Source organism: Somniosus microcephalus, chromosome 4, assembly GCF_052327205.1.
Source record: "Somniosus microcephalus isolate GS21.2 chromosome 4, FLI_Smic_1.0, whole genome shotgun sequence".
NCBI classification, from domain to species: Eukaryota; Metazoa; Chordata; class Chondrichthyes; order Squaliformes; family Somniosidae; genus Somniosus; species Somniosus microcephalus.
In genome coordinates this window covers 296512586-296534207 of record NC_140990.1, presented here as the reverse complement: position 1 = coordinate 296534207, position 21622 = coordinate 296512586, and the positions used below count along the sequence as shown (strand labels likewise).

The window sequence follows — 21622 nt, the reverse complement described above, 5'->3', positions numbered from 1 at the left end:
TGATCAAGCTTTTGGTCATCTGCTCTAATTGCTCCTTATGTGGCTCGGTGTCAAATTTTTTGTCTTATAATACTCCTATTAAGCGCCTTGGGACATTTTACTATGTTAAAGGCGCTATATAAATACAAGTTGTTGTTGGCCTGAGCTTCATTCCCTTACACCCTCACCTCAATGAATTTCGAGCTCGGCATGACGCTGAGCTCTTTTTCCATCCCCTTCATCTCCGTGCCCACTTCTTTGGCCAGGAGTCTTCCAAACCCCACAGCTGACCCTTCCTCCCATTTTCAGAATTCTCGTTCTACCTGGACCCCTCCATCTGGCCTCTTACCCTCTCTATATCTTATCATTGTAAACTGCAGGCGTGACATCGACCGTCTCAATTTCTCTGCTCCCCTCACTCACTCCAAACTACCTCCCTCTGAACTTGCAACACTCTGTTCTCTCAGTTCCAACCCCAACATTGTCATTAAACGTGCTGACAAGGGTGGCACTGTTGTTGTTTGGCAAACTGACCTCTACCTTTTGGATGCTGAATAGCAACTCTCTGACCCCTCCTCCTACCTCCCCATGGACCATGACCCCACTACCGAACATCAAGCCATCGTTTCCAAGATTGTCACTGATCTCATCTCCTCTGGAGATCTTCCCTCCGTGGCCGCCAACCTCATAGTCCCCCAACCCCGCACAGCCCGCTTCTACGTCCTTCCCAAGATCCACAAACAGGACTGCCATGGTAGACCCATCGTTTCAGCCTATTCTTATCCCACGGAACTGATTTCTTCCTATCTCGTCTCTATTTTTTCTCCCCTTGTCCAGTCTCTTCCCACCTACATCCACGACTCTTCCGACACCCTCCGCCACTTTAACAGTTTCCAGTTTCTTGGCCCCAACCGTCTCCTTTTCACTATGGACGTCCAATCCCTCTACACCTCCATCCCCCACCAGGACGGCCTGAGGGCACTCTGCTTCTTCCTTGAACAGAGACCCAACCAGTCCCCAACCACCACCACACTCCTCTGCCTGGCTGAACTTGTTCTCACATTGAACAACTTCTCCTCTGACTCCACACACTTCCTCCAAATTAAAGGTGTTGCTATGGGAACCTGCATGGATCCTAGCTATGCCTGCCTTTTTGTGGGATATGTGGAACATTCTTTGTTCTAGTCTTACTCAGGTCCCCTCCCTCACCTATTGTTCTGGTACATTGATGACTGTATTGGTGCCGTTTCTTGCTCTCGCCCTGAACTAGAAAATTTCATTCACTTTGCTTCCAATTTCCACCCTTCCCTCAACTTCACATGGTCCATCTCCGACTCTTCCCTTCCCTTCCTCAATTGAAAAAAAAACGCTTGGGTGGTGTAATATTTCTTGGCAGTCAGTATGGGTTAGAAGCTCACTCCCCCTGGGTCAGACAAGTGATATATATATATTTCAAAATTCAAATAAAAAATGACCCATTTTTTATTCATTTATTGAGGAAATGTTGGTTGCTTGCATTTGGATGCCTAAATAATCTTTAAACACTGTTTCATAACATAAAGTAAATAGAAAGTACAAAAGCAAAATACTGCGGATGCTGGAAATCTGAAATAAAGAGAGAAAATGCTGGAAATACTCAGCAGGTCAGGTAGCATCTGTGAAGAAAAAAGCAGAGTTAACGTTTCAGGTCGATGACCTTTCGTCATAGAAATCTGTAAATAGAAAGTATATGCTTCAGAACAACAAGAGCTCATGAGGCCAAATACTGCTGACATTATTAGCCATATAAAACTAAACAGAGAAACTGATTTGAAGATACAGAAAGAATACAAACAACAAGCCTAAAATATTCTCAAGGAAAAACTAATTCCTGGTTTTGGTGATTGCAATATAATTATATGGAGCATCACAATTTATACCCATTTTTAATTGCTTACATCTATTCTCGGGTTTCATTTATGTCATTAAGGAAAAAGCTAATTGATTTCAGTCATTAACTGCTGTTGTTGAGTGCAACAAAAAGAGGGAAAAAAGATAAAATTGCACCTTGTCATTTCTTAATCTTTCATATTGCAGAACCAAAGAACGAACTGTTCCTGTTTTATGGAAAAGGCCGTCCAGGAATCATTAGAGGAATGGATCTGAATACCAAAGCAGTTGATGAATATATGATACAAATAGAAAACCTTGTCAATCCACGAGCTCTTGATTTTCATGCAGAAACAAATTACATCTACTTTGCTGACACAACAAGCTTCTTAATTGGACGACAGAAAATCGATGGCACCGGACGAGAGACAATCCTAAAAGATGGTAAGTAAATTGGAATCCTCATGATGCTTGTCTATAATGACAGAGTGAGAACTTTGTAATCATGGCCGGTTGATGATGCCCATCAATTTTCCAACAATATGTGCATATTCTTTCTATATAGTATACACTGTTAAACAGCATGTGCTATTCTATTGGGATAGGCAACTGATATAAGGAAACTTGGAAGCAACTTATTTCTTCTACAATTTGCAGGCAGTGGGTGTGCTGGGAGCTATAGTGCAGGACAGAATTTTAACTTCTTTTGTCTTAAAAAATAATTCTCTTCATAGCCCATCGAGTGAACTTGTATTCTGAATGACTTCTATAAGAATGAGAAACACTAAATAAAGAAATATGGAGGAATTTCAAGACTTTATTGTTTAATAAATCCACAATGGTTTAAAACTACTAGCTTGGACTTGAGCGATCATATATTAACAATGGCAGGTTGAATTAATGTAACTCCCTTAATAATCAAATAGCAAGGCATGAGAGCTAAGTGTCTCAATTAATAGTAATGATGACTGCAGTGGGTTCAGTGATCATTTGCAGTGCTCATCAAAGGCAGTAAATCTATCTCTTGTTATTCAATGATGATAACGAAGCATGGTGGCCTAGAAATTCATTGATGCCACGCCCGTTATACAGGGGTAAAATGGGCACCTAAGTGTCCATTATGACGGGCAGCATGTGAGCGAACATCCCATGCCAGATGTGCATCGCCCTCATATTGGTAAAGGCTCCAGTATCGGCCTCCAGGGACCACACCTGAACCAGGCATTAGGCCCTTTGCATATGCAAATAGGGTGTCTAATGCCAGTTTGAGGGCCCCTTCCTGAAATTGGACTACCCTGAATGCAGCTGACACCGGGCCACCTGCATTCAGGATAACCAAGTCTACATAACGGCCTAACCAGTGGTCCTTAAAGAGACCGCTGCAGGCCGCCACCAAATATCAAAGTTTTTTTTTTAAAGAGTGCTCCTCCCGACTACACAGCAGCCTTGAAGACCATTGCTGGCCTCCACCCAGTCGTCCTCCCTCTCAATCGGCCACCCCTCTCCCTCCCTCCTGATCACCTCCTCCCTCCCTTCCGATCGCCTCCCTCCCAGAACCTACCCGCGGGTCGCTGCTGAGGAAGACAGCCAGCCCAACTTCATTCTCTTGGAACCGTCAAGTTGCCTCTGGATGTGATTGGCATATTTAGTTTGCCGGAAATATGCTGATGAGGCACGAGGCCCAATTTTGGTTGGCCTCAGACTCCAGGCCTCTGGCTTCTGGTGCATGCTCCCCATGTGCCACCTATTTCTGACTCAGTGACAGGCTGAAATGAATTTCCACCTTGGTATGTCTAATTATCTAGATCCTAGCCTCATTTTTGCTGGAGGTTGTGCTGGATATTTAGGATTGTGCGCCTTGCATCCTAAAAATCTAAATAAACTATAACTCCAAACACATGGCTAAAGATGTGATTACCCTTTTGGCCATATTTTAATAAATGACACTGAAAAGAATACTAATGTGACAATAAAGCTACCCAAATATCAAGGGCAGTTTGCTCCTGTAATTATTTTTGAACTTTTCCGCTTAGTTTCCCCCTCTGTGAAGGTGCTGATTTTTTGCTGGGTTGTTCCATGAGTGCCAGGAGCTTCTTGTGTGATCCGAGATAGTGAAGTTGGCATGGAGGGCATCAAGGCCATGTCCAATCCCGTTCTTGTTCGCTTACCACACACGACCACTTTCCAGCAGACGTTTCTGGATCGTGATCAGGAGTGGGAACCTTGGCTGTTATTTTCCTCTATCCTTAATCCAGAGGCACCGAGTCCAATTGTAGCAACACAACTAATGCTCCAGCTGAGATAACTAATCCAGCACAGACCAGGTGGCAAACTTTGGACTTTCTAGTCTGTATGGTTCAACAGCAGACCAAGAATTTCCTCCACTCACCAGTTAATCAGAGGGGTTTTTATTTCAGCCTTAGTTTCGTGGTAGTGCTCTTGCCTCTCAGTCAGAAGGTTGTGGGGTGAAGCCCCACCACAGAGACTTGAACCCATAATCTAGGCTGAAACTTCAGTGCAGTACTGAGGGAGTGCTGCACTGTTTGAGATGCTGTCTTTCAGATGCAATGTTAAACCGATGCCCCATCTGCCCCCTCAGATGGATGTAAAAGTTTGGATTGCATTATTCACAAAAGAGCAGGGGAATTCTCCTAGTGTCCTGCCCAGTATTTATCCCCGAACCAACATCACTGAAACAGATTATCTGGTCATTTATCTCTTTGCTGTTTGTGGGACGTTGTTGTGCATAATTGACTGCTGCGTTTTCCAAAATTACAAGAGTGACTACACTTCAAAAGTACCTAATTCGTTGTAAAGCAATTTGAGCCTGGCTGAGGCCATAAAAGGTACTATATAAATGCAAGTTTGTTATTTATCTCTTTTTATTGTAATTTGAACACTTAACTACAACAAAAATGAGAAATAAGAGAACCATTAAAAGAAAAAGGTAAGCATTTAATTCTGCTCAACCCACTGTATCTTTTCCCCTTATTTTTTCATTTTCCATTTCTCTTTCTGTCCTCTAATTATTTTTGTTAACTCTAACTATTTTTTAACCCGATCTATCTTTTTACTGCACCTTAATTTTTTTGAAAGAACTTCATTTTAACCTCTTTATTGTCTCTTTCCTCCTGTCTCCTAATATCCATTATGGTGATATGAAAATTAAAATATGTTTTTTTTAAAGTTCCAGTCAGAGCCTCCCAGCCCAAAAGATAAAGAGTGATAATGGACATAATTGGATCATAATTTTACATGTCCGAACAGGAAGGGACTACCAACAAATTATTAAAAATATCAAATGATAATTTGGTCGTATTATAGCACAAGATACAGAAAGAAAAATAGGAAGGAATAGTGAATGACTAAAATAATTTATTACACCATTCATTGACTTAATATGGAAAGGCACTTTTAAGAACATTTTCAGCTGCTATTTATAATAATTATTGTGCTAAATACCATCTAAATTGGTACTTAAATTGAGTTAGATGTTTTTTAAAAACCCTTGAAAGGAACTGTCATGGACTGTTCTTGGAGTCTTATTAATTGGTGGATGAACATCTGCCAGTGAGACTGGGCCATTAACCTTTTAATATTTATTCAAGGCCTAGTTAGAAAGAGTTTGCTGACAGAAGAAGAATTATGATTTGGAAATAGAAATGTACACTAGACAGAGAAAAAGACAAGAAATGAAAGAATGGCACTTAGCTGAGAGGGACAGAATGGGAAGAATAAGTGCAATTATTTAGGCTGTAAATTGAAAAGAAAAAAAACTTGCATTTATATGCATGAAAGGTTAGCAGAAATTTATTTACTCAAAGGACTGTTGAAGCATGGAATGCTTTGCCATATTAAATAGCTGAGACAGAAATCATTGTATTTTTTCAAGGGAAAATTGGATAAATATTTAAAACAGTGGACGATGCAGGGAAGAGTGCAGGGCAGTGAGATTAGTTTTGAATAGCTTTAGTGAAGAGCTGGCATAGACACGATGGGCTCAGTGGCCTCCTTCTATGCTGTAAACTTTTATGGTTCCGTATAACACCTTATTAATATCAGTCAAAAATGTCTCAAACTCATTCATATGCAATTAATTATTTTCAAGTGCAGTACACAGGCAAATGTGGCAGCCATTTTGCTGATAGCAAGATCACACAAACAGCAATAGGATTAACGACTAATCTATTTCGTTTTGTGTTGGCGAGGAAAGTATATTGACCAGAACATAGGAGAATTCCCTGGGATCTCTTATGTCCATTTGAGCCAGCAGACAGAGATGAAGGAAGAAGGACAGCTGTATTATGATAAACTTAATCGCAGGAAAGTGGGTGAAGACCAGGATATGCTTCTGTGTCTCTCTTTTCCACAGATGGTGCAATACAATTTGAAGGAGCTTACTTCATGCAGAATGGAGTAAATAACATTTATTCAACAGAGATTAACGTATGGTTTACTTGGTATTGTTGTGTAGAAGAGGATTGGGGTTATTTAAAGAGAAGACAGATGTATTAACTCAGCATGAGATGTTATTTGCGCCGGCTCAATTTCAGTAAGCCCTAGCTCATATTGGTCCTGACACGAGAAGCTTGCCAGAGGGGCAGCAGGAAATTGCACATCAGCAGTGCTTAAAGAATGCTGCCAAAAGGTGATGGGAACACTTAGAAGAATGCAGCCATTTAAAGGTAAGTGGCGACTTTCGGGGCAAAAATTGTGTTGGCATTCAAGAAGGCTGTAAATATTTTCTAAACTTATTTAGACGTTTTCAGCACAAAAGAAAGACATTTGGCTTACCATGCCTGTGCCGGTTCTTTGCTAGAACAAGGCAAAACTAATTCCACTACCCTGCTTTCTGCCGATAATCTTGTATCTTCCTCCCTTTCAAATGTTTGGTACTTTTCCCATAGAAGTTGCAATGGTCTCTGCTTCAACTATTCCCTGTAACAAGCCATTTCGTGCTCTAATAACTCAGCATAAAGATATTTCTCTTAACTTCGCTACTTAGTTTTTCAGTGACACTTTTAAATTGATGCTCCCCCTCATCACTGACTCCCTAACCAACAGTAAATAATCTTCCTGTATTTGCCCGACTAAAACCATTCTTAATTTTTAAAAAACGCTCTATTTAATCTCTCCATTCTTTTTTTCTGCTTCAGTGGAATAGCTCCTTCTCTCATCACATAACCATCTCCCCCATGTATGCTCTAGAAAACGTAGGAAAATTGATTTTGGTTTCTCTACCACACTGTTTTCATACTGGAAGGGGGTTAGTGGGTCAGTGGGGTGGGGGTGGGGGGGATAGCGAGACCAAAATCACAAAATACTAACTGGCATTTTCCCACCTGTAGCTCGCCTGCTGCCATTTTCGAGCGGGCCTCAGCAGAGGCAGCCGGTGCTCCCATCAGAAACAGATGGGAGCCTCATTAGGCCATGCAAATCAGAGTGCTAGAATGTAGATAGAATCCTAATGGTACTTTAGTCCTCCAATGTGTGATGCCTCTGAAGTGAAGGTCTGGCCCACTGCCCCCAGCGAAAAGAAGTCAAACCAAAAGAAGATCTCTAAAGGGATCATCGGAGGCTTTGAGGGAAGAAGCTAATATAATGGTCAGAGGCAGATATTGTGGCAGCAGAGTGACCTTAGTTGCTCTCCCTGCACCTCCATAAAACTCCTCCCAGGGTTTGACTTATCTGTCGACTACCTACCCGATGTGCACTCCACTTCCCAGGAGCTACTTAACTGGGGAGAAGAATAAAGGGACAACAGCAGTGCCCTGAAATAGAGAAATCTTGTTATTCACCGGTACAGGTCATTGGCATCTTAAAATTGCTAATTAAGGAGATATAAGAACATAAGAAATAAGATCAGGAGTAGGCCATATGGCCCCTCGAGCCTGCTCTGCCATTCAATAAGATCATGGCTGATCATCGACCTCAACCCCAATCTCCTGCCTGATCGCCATATCCTTTGATTCCCCTAGAGTCCAAAAATCTATCTATCTCAGCCTTGAATATACTCAAACACTCAGCATTCACAGCCCTCTGGGGCAGAGAATTCCAAAGATTCACAACCCTCTGAGTGAAGAAATTCCTCCTCATCTCAGTCTTAAATGGCCGACCACTTATCCTGAGACTATGCCCTGTAGTTCTAGACACTCCAGTCAGGAGAAACAACCTCTCAGCATCTACCCAATCAATCCCCTTCAGAATTGTGTATGTTTGAATGAGATCACCTCTCATTCTTCTAAACTCCAGAGAGTATAGGCCCATTCTACACAATCTCTCATCATAGGACAGTTCTCTCATCCCAGGAAGCTAGTGAACCTTTGTTGCACCGCCGCCAAGGCAAGTATATCCTTCCTTAGATAAGGAGCCCAAAACTGTGCACACTACTCCAGGTGTGGTCTCACCAAGAACTATTTTTTTCAGTTGATCTGCCAAATAGAGGTGCGTGGCTTGTAATTTGTAAATAAAGGATCATGAATTATTTAATTCCCCAGTTGTTTGCATGGTTGGAGGCTCCTGCTTATAACTGACAGGAGGTTGTACAGTTAGAAATATCTTGGATCACCACTCTGAATTCCACTATTGAGCAGTTTTGGATGAAAAAATCCTTTACTTACATTTTCTCAGTGAAATTCTGGAAGTATTACCTGTCAAGAACAGTCAGATTATACCCATTACTGCGGTCATGATGTTGACCATGAATGTCATCAATGCTTTCTCAAAAGTGTAAATTATTTTGAACAAATTCTTCATTAAATAGTGAGAGCGAATGGTTTTCCGCTGTTTTGTATTTTCTGCAATTAGTCCTAATCTAACTTTTACAGCATGTATCGTATCGCAAATGATTCTTACCATCCTATAAAATAGTTCGTGTATTGGTCTTGCACTTGTCACTTTGAAGGAGGGAGCTTAGTTAAACTTTGCAGATTGCACTGAGGCATGTGCTCTGAGTTTATTTTAAATTTAAAAGCTGTCACAAAGGCTTTAACCTGATGGCACAATTAAGGTTGCAGTTTCCATAGCATCATGAAGGCTGTGCCACTCTGTTTTTAAAAATGCAGACAAAATAAATGGGAAAGAACTTGCGTCCAACATAACGAAAGGTTCCTTAAAGGCACATTTCCTTAAAGAGTGAAAATTATTGGATGGGGGAGGAAAACAGAAAGTAATGGGGCAAGGTGAATGTGGATACCCATTCCTCTCACCCTTTAAACTCTAAATAGAGGCAGAAGCATGATAACAAACCAGAGTCAATGAACACGTAACTGGTAATAGACACCTTTTGTAATATTGAAATGCCAGAATTGTCAACTTTGGAGTAATGCTACCATTCAATTGTCTGTGGTTATTTTGCTGGCAATCCTACTTTGGCAATCTGCATTTCCACATTGATTTAAACCTACATGGTGCACAATAACTAAAATACCAATGACATCAATTAATAAGCGGGCAGATTTAACTAAACAAAGCAAACCTCCAATTTTCCAAGTGGCTTCAAACTTTGGCCCGTATTTTCCGATCGGAGGCTTCCTGCGTGCGGAGGCCTCCAATCTGGAAAAAATCTACGAACTTACCTGAGGGCTCCCGAGGTCCGGACACTTCCGTTCCTGGGCCTCTCTAACACGAAATGCGCAGGGCCCACGTATCCCAGGGGCACATGCAGTTTGCAATCATCCCTAGGATCACATGGGCCATGGGGAGCCAATAGGAGAAGGGAGTCTCCCTTCATACACTTGACAGATAGACCTGTCAAATATATGAATGGCGATCACCCCAAAAACACTGTAAAACATTAAATACATTTTTCTTTTAATCACATTTTTAAAATGAGTTGAAATTACAATAAATTAAATATTTTAAACAAAAATTAAATTTCTTGAAAAAAATTAAGTTTTTTACGGGGCTAAAAATAAACTTACCTTTTTTTAAAATATTTTTAAATGATAAATGAGTGAATTTTTAAAAAACTTTTTTCAACTCTTATGTTGGTAAAAGCAGGCCTTACGCCTGCTTTTACCAGGCGTAAGATTTCTAAGGGTTTTCTGCAGGCGGAGGTTCTCCAGAAAGCGGAACTCTCCACCCGCAGAGGCCCTTCTCTAAGGCAGGCGTCCGATTTGTCAAGAGCATTCTGAACAGATTGGAAATACCAGTTTTCAGCGCATGCCCTTCGCATTCCTGAAACCGGCATTTCCGATGTCCCTACAGGTGTGTACACACCCGTAAGCATCAGAATATATGGCCCTTTATTTGAGCTTTCAGTCACATTTGAAGTAAACTAAAATACTAGCTTTTAGTTATGTTTTTGATGAATAATTATCATATGTCAGTGCATATTAACTTTCATACCAGAAGTTTATAGCAGCAAAGAGAGAACAGAAGAAGGATACTCTAGAGAGGGAGGATCGTCTTTTTTCAGGCCAAGAACAAATCATTTGTATTATGTTGCGTACCAATTTGGAATCAGCCTCTTTGATAGCACCGTATTACCTACAACTCTGAAAGTAATAGCAACCATGAATTTCTATGTGCCAGGCTTTTTACAGCCACCAGAAGGCAAATATACAGATACCTCGCAATTCGCAATGCTCACTTTTATTCAGGAGATGACAAAGACACCGCAGATGCAGGAACTGAAATAGTTAATATGCAACCTGGATGTCCTGATCAACCCAGAACTGAGTTTCAAACCCTATATTCTATCCATGACCAAGAATTCCATCTCTGTGACCTTATCTGATTCACATTTTCATTATCTGCAGACTGAATTTCTCCAACATCCTCCACATGGACCTCTCGAGTTCTATGCGATATAAATTCCAACTGTTAAAAATTCTGCTGCCTGCATCCTATCCCACTTGTCCATCACCTCTATCCTCACTGACGTCCATTGGCTCCCTGTCCCCTAACTTATTGAGTTTAATATCCTTGCTCAAAAATTCTTTCATGAGTTTGCTCCACCCAACTTCTGCAATCTTGTCCAGTCCTTCATTACAGTCCCATGCCTTTTGTCCTCAACACTGGCCTCATTTGGACTAGCCTCCCCTTGACTGCAACTCATTCTCCCACTTCCGCCACACAGTAATAATGAGCCACCTGAGTGCTGCTAAGGAAAGGTGTTTAACTTAAAAAAAAAACAATCATAGAATGGGTCTGTTTTCCTTGGAACAGAGGGGGCTGAGGGGAGACCTTATTGAGGTGTATAAAATTATGAGGGGCCTAGATAAAATGAATATAAAGGATGTACTTCCCTTAGCAAAGGGGTCAAAAACCAGGGGGCACAGATTTAAAGTAATTGGGGGAAGGTTTAGAGGGGATTTCAGGGGAAATTTCTTCACCCTGAGGGTTGTGGGGGTTTGGAACTCACTGCCTGAAAGGGTGGTAGAGGCAGGAACCCTAACCACATTTAAAAGGTACTTGGATGTACACTTGGGATGCTGTAACCTGCAGGGCTGCGGACCAAGAGCTGGGAAGTGAGATTAGGCTGGATAGTTCTTTGTTGTTCGGCGAGGACACAATGGGTCAAAATGGCCTCCTTCCATGCTGTAACTTTCTATGATTCTAAACAGCTGATCTTCCAGCAGGGAATAAAACAAATGGAGGGCAACTACCAGTCCAGTGATGTACATCTGCCCCATAACTTATTAGGCCTCTGACGAGACAATTATTGATGTGCTGAAAATAAACTCTGCCCTTCAATAAGAAAAAAGTTTCTGCAGCAAATGGAATAGCTCTTACACCACCCAAAGAAATAAAGAACTTGCATTTATATGGTCTCAGGACTTTTGAAGTGTTATCACTGTTGTAACAGAGGGAAATGCAGCAGCCAATTTTGTGCATAGCAAGATCCCTTAAATAGAAATCACATAAATGACCAGATAAACTGTTTTACAGCAATAACAACTTGCATTTATATAGCACCTTTAAGATCATAAAAAATCCCACGCCGCTTTACAGGAGAATTAGCAAAAGAAATTTGACACAGGATCAGGTAAGGATATACTAGGACATCTGACCAAAAACTTAGTCAAAGAGGTAGCTTCTAAGGAGCATCTTAAAGGAAGAGAGAGAGAGAGTTATGGAGGGAATTCCAGAGCTTAGGGTCGAGGCAGCTGAAAGCATGGCTGCCAATGGTAGAGTGATGAAAATTGGGGATGAACAAGATGCAAGAATTGGGAGGAGCGCAGAGATCTCGAAGGGTTCTGGGGCTGGAGAAGAATACAAAGATAAGGAAGGGCGAGGGCATGGAGGGAATTGAAAACAAGGCTGAGAATTTTAAAATCAAGGCATTGTCAGAGTGGGAGCCAATCTAGCTCAGCAAGCATAAAGGTGATGTGTGAATGGAACATAGTGCAAGTTAGGATACGGGCAGCAGAATTTTGAATGAGCTCAAGTTTATTGAGTGTGGAGGATGGGAGGCCTGTCAGGAGACCTTTGGAATAGTCAATTCTAGAGGTAACAAAGGCATGGATGAGGGTTTCAACAGCAGATGAGGTGAGACAAGGGCAGAGATGTGTGTTGATGCAGAGGTGGAAGTAGCGGTTTTGGTTAGGAAGCTCGGCTCAAGGTCGAGCTCAGCAAGAGTGCTAATGATCTGGCTCATCCTAAGGCAGTGGCCAGGGAGAGGGTGGGAGTCAATAGCTAGGGAACGGAGTTTGTGGCGGGTCCAAAGACAATGGCTTCTATCTTCCCAATACTTAGTTGGAGGAAATTTCTGTTCATCCAGAATTGGATGTTGGACAAGCAATGTGACAAATCAGAGGCAGTGGAGGAGCTAAGAGAGGTGATGGTGAGGTAGAGCTGGGTATCGCCAGCATACATGTGTAACATGTTGTGTTTTCGGATGATGTTGCCGAGGGGAAGCATGTAGATGAGAAAAAGAGGGGCCATTGACAGATCCTTGGGAGACTCCAGGGGTATTGAAGCTGGAATAGAAACCATTGCAGGTGATTCTCTGGCTATGACTGGATAAATAGTAAAGGAACCAGGCGATGGCAGTCCCACCCAGCTGGATGACGGAGAGACATTGGAGGAAGATGGTGTGGTCAGCTGTGTCAAAGGCTGCAGACAGGTCGAGAAGGATGAGGAGGAATAGTTTACCATGGTCACGGTCACATAGGATGTCATTTATGACTTTGATAAGGGCAATTTCAGTGCTGTGGTGGGGTGGGAACCTGATAGGAGGGGTTCAAACATGGAGTTGCAGAAAAGATGGGCACAGATTTGGGAGGGGTGATAACAAGTTCAAGGATGTTGGAGAGGAATGGGAAGTTGGGAATGGTGTGGTAGTTTGCAAGAACAGAGGGGTCAAGGGCAATGTTCCCTTTAAGCTGCGCAGCGGTCTGGAACACTTGTGCAGGCCGCTCGCCGGCTATTAAATGGAAAAAGAAAATCGCACATGCCCGATAATTTGAATGAGCCACGCAGCCTGTTAAAGGAGCCACGCGCCACAAAAACATTAGCGGAAACATTGGTCCAGGGTGGGTTTTTTTAGGAAGGAGGTGATGAAGGCAGATTTGAAGGTTAGGGGTACAGCACCTGAGTGTAAGCCAGGTCTCTGACTTGTGGCTTGAACCCATCACCTGATTCAGAGACAAGTGTGCTGTCCCAAGCCGAAGCTACAACCTACCTAATATACAACTAATATTCAAGGCGATTTTATTTTGAAATAAATTTACAGGGGCTGTTTCTAATGGGGATTGATTTTTTTGTAGCGACAAACAAAAATAAATGCTCCAAATTGTAGTCCAACAGAAACACCTGGTCTGCTGGAAGGTAGTGACATGGACACATAATGCTGCTGGCTCTTCCTGTGGGAGCTCAGCAGCCGACACTCATCTGTCAGTCCCGGCTGTGCTACTACAGGTTAACTACAGGCCAGTCAGTTTAACATTAATTGTGGGGAAGTCACTGGAATCTATCATCAGAGACAGAGTGACTCAGCACTGAGACAAGTATCAACTGAACAAAGAGAGTCGGTGTAGATTTGTAATGGGTCGGTCATGTCTGACTAATCTATTGAATTTTTTGAGGAGGTCACTAGCCTGGTAGACATGGGCGTGTCTATGAATGATGTCTATATGGACTTCTAGAAGTTATTTCATAAGGCTCTGCACAAGAAACTATTAAAAACAATGAGAGCGCAATCAACCAAATATAAATTTCAAATAACCACGTGATTCAGAGTCCTAATTAGTAATGAATGACTACTTTGTGACCCAGTGTTTCAGGGAAGCCAGAGATACAGTTCACGTCTTGACTTGGTGAAGGTATCTAATCCAGATAATACATTGGAAATGGAAATTATGGCTCCCTTGGGGTATAGTAAATAAGTTTGTCATTACCCAAGATCTAAAATTAACATGAACCAGGACCAGATAAATTATCTTAAAAAGGCTAATTTCAAAGAAATGAGTGACCAGTTTAAGCAATTTGTTTTTTTGGGGCCAGGGGGTGTGGGGAGGGGTGCGGGGGGGTCGTGGGTGTGGGGAGTGTACAACACTTCAATAGATTTTAAGTGAAACACCTTTCAACATATAATACAGAATACGTAGGATATATTTACTTAGTCAGTAAGCATGACCCTAAATGGATTTACAATTAATCAGAAGTAAAAAGTAAAATAAGGAGGAACAGCAACCTCTACAAATCCTGCAGGGAAGAAGTTGAAAGCAGCAATTTGAATATAGGAACAAGCAGATAAATGCTTAAAGGAGAGTCACAGTAGCAAATAGGGACCTGGAGAAAAGCTTATCTGCAAATGCAAAGCATGAGAGTAAGTAAATCTTTCAAAAGTTTAACAGTCAGTCAGAGAAGAGGCGGGAATCCTAAAATATGCTAACAAGTGAAACTGAGGATGAACATAATACAATTAATATACTCAATGATCATTTCCTCCAAGTATTCACTTGGCAAATTGTGAACAATATGGAATAATCCAGTAGAATGAACCACTTTGCCGTAAATTAAATGGAATTCCTGGACAGGCTAGCTAGAAGGGCTCAAAACAAATTCATCCCGACGAATGGATAGTATTTTTCTGAGAACTATGAGATTTTGAGGCACTGGTGGTCATTATGAAGGAATAAAATACTTGGGAGGTCTTGCTAGATTAGAAATAGGCCATTAACATGTGCCATTAACAAAAATAGTGACAAAAAAGACAGATCCATCAGTCTTACATTGATATTTGGTAAAATAATGGAATTAATTATTAGGAGGAAACCTGACAATTATTTGTGTTAAAATAACCTTGTAAGCAACAGCTAACCTGGATTCAAAAGGGGTGATCTTGTCTGACCAACTTCCATGATTTCTCTGAAAAAGTGGCAGCCTAATTGGACTGTGGAAAGTCCTATGGCATGGAATAACTTGACTTCCAAAAAAGCATTTGATAACTTTAATGTCTATCTAAGAAATTGGTGGAAGTGTTGGAAGCAGTGGGTGCTTGTTAGAGGAATTATGTTGGGAGGGTGGATGTGCTAAGTGGATTGACCGAGGGATCAGTGATAGAACCGCTACTGTTAACTTACTCATGGATTCAGAAGCTCCATGTAAAATGGTCAAATTTGTAGATAATACCAAACTAGAAAGGCTGTTGAATCTAAGGAGGCATCTCAGAAACTACCAAATAAATTCGGAAAGTTATGCAACCGGGTGGAACATTGGCAGATGAACTTTAATATGGATAAAGAAAAAATAGGCAACACGAATCATGTCAAAATAGCTAAGAATGGATTTGAAATGGATCTAGAGGTTTTGGGCTCGATTTTAACTCCAGATGGATGGGTAGCAAGGTGAGTTGGAAGCTAACCCGCTGCTCCAGAAATCACTTGATTAACATGCTGCCAATCCACTCCTGCTCTCCCGAGCTCCATAAAGGAAAGAAAAGTAAATTACCTTTACTGGCCTCTTCTCGGGCTGATCCTCTTGGTCTGGCAGAAAATCTGCAACAACACCCCCGCTCAGGGCTGAGTTAAAATTGCAGACCAGCCACTGAAGGATTTTCTCTTTGCCCACCATTGATCTCAGTATTACTGGTGCTCCATTGTCATAATCAATCAAATGCTGCCTTGAAGTCTAGGTTGGAAAATGCATAAAATGTAATAAAAAATAATAAGGCATGGAAAGAGAGAACTGGAGGAACAAAATTGTTATTTAGGGGAAATTTTCGGTATGCTTCTTGTAATAGTGAAAGTACTAAAGAATAAATGTGGCCCCTTAAAAATGGGAATGAAACAGTACATGCGGTAAATAGCATGATGGAAACGTTAGTTTTTTTCCACACTGGAAAATATTTGTATTCATATTCTAGTAACTGCAAAGGTAGGATGTACATTCAAGCTCCTGGAGTAAATAAAGGCAATAAAAATGGAGTACTTAAATAATTATTGAGGACCACATTTAATGCATCCAGGCACACTTAAGGAAATTAAGCGGAAATAGTGGATGCTGCAACAAAAATGTTTTATAGCTCATTGAGTACTGGGATTGTACCAGGAGATTGGAAAACAAATTTGAACATTAAAAAAGTGAAAAAAGATTGCAAGCTTGCTCCTGACATTACATTAGTATACAATGCTTTACACGTTCATCTGAAATTCTTCTCTCTTATTTTAGTGGCACTGTTAAAACATTCTAAATAGCAGGGAGGGGAATTTTAGTGAAACGTGGTAAGGTTCCATCTGTTACAATTGCAGTGCGTAATTTCAAGCCAATAGACTTTCTAGTTTGACACTAATAGTGGAAAATATAGTGGAGTGAAATTGTTAAGGTAAGAATTTAAATGCATTTAACGAGATTTATGAAAGCTAAGTAATGCCTAGCAAACATATTAACACTTTTTGAGTATGCAACCGATTTGACAATAAGTTTAGTACCATATGCCTTGATATAGGAACAGGAGTAGGCCATTGAGCCCCTCGAGCCTGTTCTGCCATTCAGTGAGGTCATGTCTGATCTGCGACCTAACTCCATATACCCCGCCTTTGCCCCAGATCCCTTAATATGTTTGGTTAACAAAAATCTATCAATCTCAGATTTAAAATTAACAATTGATCTAGCATCAATTGTTGTTTGTGGAAATAAGTTCCAAACATTTACTACCCTGCGTGTGTGAAAGTGTTTCCTAACTTCACGCCTGAAAGGCCTGACTCTAATTTGTAGGCTTTGCCTCCAGTCCTAGACTCCCCAACCAGCGGAAATAGTTTCTCTCTATCGACCCTATCTGTTCCCCTTAATATCTTGAAAACTTTGATCAAATCATCCCTTAACCTTCTAAATTCTAGGGATTACAACCCTAGTTTGTGTAATCTCTCCTCATAATTTAGGAAGGAATGGTTGCATAGTGGTTTATATTACTGGACTAGTAATCCAGAGTCCTGGACTAATGATCTGGAGAAATTAGTTTAAATCCCACCACGGCAGCTGGTGAATTTCAATTCAGTTAATTAAATAAATCTGGAATAAAAAGCTAGGTGACCATGAAACTACCGGATTATTGTAAAAACCCATCTGGTTCACTAATGTCCTTTAGGGAAGGAAATCTGCCGTCCTTACCTGGTCTAGCCAATATGTGACTCCAGACCCACAGCAATGTGGTTAACTTTTAACTGCCCTCTGAAATGGCCTAGCAAGCCACTCGGGCAATTAGTGATGGGCAATAAATGCTGACCTTGCCAGCGACGCCCACATCCCGTGAACGAATTTAAAAAACCCTGGAGTCCGGGTATCATTCTGGTAAACTTACACGGCACTCCCTCCAAGGCCAATATATCCTTCCTAAGGTGTGGTGCGCAGAACTGCTCACAGTACTCCAGGGGGAAAAATTGGGTCGCACCCCCTTTGGAATGCTAAATTTGCCAGGGCACTACTTCTAGTGCCCCGAAAAAAGTAGCACCCCCACACCGGAAATTGAATGGTAGCACCCGAAGCAGGAGGCAGGGTGCTACTGGAAGCGCCCCCCCTCCCTCTTGGGGTGCTACCATTTAATATTGCAGCACTACATGCAACAGCGCCACGCGCATCGGCACGTAGCGCCACGGTATTGCAGGCCTCCCTCCCCTGATTAAAGGGGAGATGACTAGCGCAACACGCACTGGGGCCCTGCTGGACCTCCGGGGAGCGGCGTGCCGGCAAAGGAGCCTGGCACTCAAGAGGAGTGCCGGGCTGACCGACCGTGGCCGGCACCCCGCAGGAGGAGGCAAAAGGGGTGCCGGCTGCTAGCAGGCGGCCCAAAAAAATAATGGCCCGGCACCGCCCCTTTAATTTACGCCGCCGCAAACACAAACGCAACACCCTGACCCTGTCGGACATAGCGCCCAATGGTAGGTCAGGGGGCGCGAGCCAAGTTTACGGCTGGGGTGCTGCGTACGGCAATGACATCATCGCTGCTAACCTCCTGCTGAATTTTGCGGGATGCGTTAGCGGTGTTGCGCCTGGGGGCTAGGTGCTTAACGCCCGTTAACTGGAGGCACAAAGCAATCCAATTTTTCCCCCCAGGTGTGGTCTAACCAGGGCTTTGTATAGCTGCAGCATAAATTCTACCCCCTTGTATTCTAGGCCTCTAGATATAAAGGCCAGCATTCCCTTAGCCTTTTTGATTATTTTCTGTAGCTGTTCATGACATTTTAATGATCTATGCACCTGGACCCCAAGTCTCTTTGGACCACCTTTTAATATATATCTTGACTTTCAAATAACATGTGCTAAGTCTATAACAAGAGAGTTATAGCTAAACTGAAAGGTAATGATTAAAAAGCGATGTTATAAACTGGGTAATGGTAGGCTAGACATTAGAAGGGTCACTATTGACTATGACAACAATTGGCATTACCTACAGATTGTACCAGAAACCCTCTCGTTCAGTTTTTAATTTGTTCACAGGGAGAGGTAAAGGAAGAGCTAATAGATATTTTCAAAATTAAGATTTTGAGAGGGTAACAAGGGCATAGACTGTCACTGAATTACTTTTGAAGTGTAGTCAATGTTGTTTTGGAGGCAAAGGAAAAGAGAATCTAAAAAGATTTTGGAGAAGGGCAGGTAAATAAGTCAGCTGCCCGGCTATTAAAATCGTTTCCTCTGCCCACCTGGGGCTCTCGTGCCGTGTTGGAGCTCCGAGTACAGCGCTTGCTTTGGGAGTCTCGTATCAGGCATGCAGACGATGTGGTCCATCCATCAGAGTTGATCGAGCGTGGTCAAAGCTTCAATGCTGGGGATGTTGGCCTGAGCGAGAACACTGATGTTGGTGCGCCTATCCTGCCAATGGATTTGCAGGATATTGCAGAGGCAGTGTTGGTGGTACCTCCCCAATGCTTTGAAGTGCCTGCTGTACATGGTCCATGTCTCTGAGGCATACAGGAGGGCGGGTATCACTACTGCTCTGTAGACCATGAGCTTGGTGCTGGGTTTGAGGTCCTGGCCTTCAAACACACTCTTCCTCATGCGACCGAAGGCATCACTGGCACACTGAAGGCAGTGTTGGACTTCGTCATCGATGTCTGCCCTTGTTGACAGTAGGCTCCCGAGGTATGGACAGTGGTCCACGTTCTCCAAGGCCTCGTCGGGGATTTTGGTAATCGGGGAGCAGTTCTGTGTGGCGGGGGCAGGTTGGTAGAGGACCTTTGTCTTACGGATGTTTAGTGTAAGGCCCATGCTCTCGTATGCTTCAGTGAAGGTGTTGACGATGGTTGGAGTTCGACCTCAGAGTGTGCGCAGACGCAAGCATTGTCTGCATACTGTAATTCGATGACAGAGGATGGATCAGGACTGGAGGCGACAGAGGTTCAACAGTTTCCCGTTTGTTCTGTAGATTAGCTCCACTCCAGCGGGGAGCTTACTGAGGATAAGATGGAGCATTGCAGCAAAGAAGATCGAGAAGAGTGTTGGTGCAATGACACAACCTTGCTTGACCCCGGTCCGTACGTGAATTGGGTCTGTGGTGGATCCGTTGGTCAGGATCATGGCTTGCATGTAGTCATGAAGCAGGCAGAGGGTGGTGACAAACTTTTGAGAGCAACCGAATTTGAGGAGGACACTCCATAATCCTTCATGGTTGACAACGTTGAAGATCTTTGTGAGGTCAAAGAAGGCCATGTACAGCGGTTGGTGCCGTTCCCTGCATTTTTCTTGTAGTTGACACACAGTGCAGATCATGCCCATTGTGACCCTTAGTGGGCGGAATCCACATTGTGACTCTGGAAGGAGCTCTTCAGCCACTGGGTGAAGGCGATTGAGGAAGATTCTTGTGATGACTTTTCCTGTGGCAGACAGCAGGCAAACTCCTCTGTAATTACCGAAATCGGACTTGTCACCTTTCCTGAAGATGACCACGATTATGGCGTCTCTGAGATCCCCTGGCATGCTCTCCTCCTTCCAAATAAGAGAAATGAGTTCATGTATTCATGCTACTAGTGCTTCTCTGCCATATTTTAGCGCCTCGGCGGGGATTCCATCTGCTCCTGAGGCCTTGTTGTTCTTCAGTTGTCGGATGGCCTTCTCAACCTCATGCTGGGCTGGGGTTGTGCTGAGGTGGTGGCAGATAGCATGCTGCGGGATGGAGTTGAGGACACTCGCGTCAAAGACAGACTCTTAAAGGACACCCTCAAAGCCTCCTTGAAAAAGTGCAACATTCCCACCGACACCTGGGAATCCCTGGCACAAGACCGAACAAAGTGGAGGAGAAGCATCCGGGAAGGTGCTGAACACCTCGAGTATCTTCGCCGGGAGCAAGCGGAAGCCAAGCGGAAGGAGCGCACATCAACCCAAGCATCCCACCCACCCGCCCCTTCAACCACCACCTGCCCCACCTGTGACAGAGACCGTAGGTCCCGCATTGGACTCATCAGTCACCTGAGAACTCATTTTTAGTGTGGAAGCTAGTCATCCTCGGTTCCGAGGGATTGCCTAAGAGAACAAATATTAAAATCGGCCAACTCAGATGTGGTGGCTACGCCCAAGGCAAGGGCAGAGATGGAGGGGTAGGGATTCCGGTCTCTCACTGGTTTGGGAAGGAGGGGGTGGGGCGGAGGGGTTGGTGAGTCCGAGCAGGGGAGCCGTACACTTCGCTTGTGGGGCCTGGAGGAGAACCCCTGCTCCTCCTGACCCCACAAAGCAAAGAAATAAACTTACCTGCAGGGCCACTTCTCCTGCTGATCCTCCTCCCGCTTGCTTCAGCCTGTCAGGAAATCCACAGCCGCTTCTCCGCTATTGACTAATATTAAAATTGTGTGATGTCACCATCGGGATCCAATCTGCATATTTAAAGCAGGACCCCACTGTCTTCAGGCAGGTAACCTTGGCGTCTACAATTTAAAATTGTAATCAGAGGAAGGTCAGCAGTAAATCTCCCTTTCCACTTTAACTGCTCACCGCCCGGTGGGGGAAGTTAAAATTCTCCCCAATGGGCTGAAAGCCGTCCTTCTGTGCTCTAAATGTTATACTTCTGCAATAATGTGCTGGTTAAATTTTCTCTGGAATTCTGCAGTATTGGTCATTATACCACATGAAGGATATTACTGCCTTTAACAGGGTATAATGTAGGGTAACAAAAATCATATCAGCTCTCGGGGATCTGCATTCTGAGGAAAGGGTAGGAAGTAGAACTTGTTCTTATGGGAAAAGAAGAGACTTTGCGATCACCTCTGTAATATGTTTTGCATTATGAAGGGAATTGATGAAGTTGGCCTAGATACGCGGTACACATTGATGAGAGATCCAGTAACTGGGAAGCACAGCTTAAAATTTAGGAGCAAGTAATGTGCTCAAGCAGAAGTGT

At 43.0% G+C, this 21622-nt stretch overlaps 1 protein-coding gene across 1 annotated transcript in view; it reads left to right on the top strand.

Moving 5' to 3' along the window:
* The window catches only part of LOC147120556 (low-density lipoprotein receptor-related protein 1-like), a 2135446-nt gene that overhangs the window by 1082743 nt on the left and 1031081 nt on the right, over positions 1–21622 (top strand). The window contains exon 11 of the mRNA XM_085986655.1: positions 2056–2292. Within this exon, the coding sequence (XP_085842781.1) occupies positions 2056–2292 (237 nt within the window). The remainder of the gene's footprint in view (positions 1–2055; positions 2293–21622) is intronic.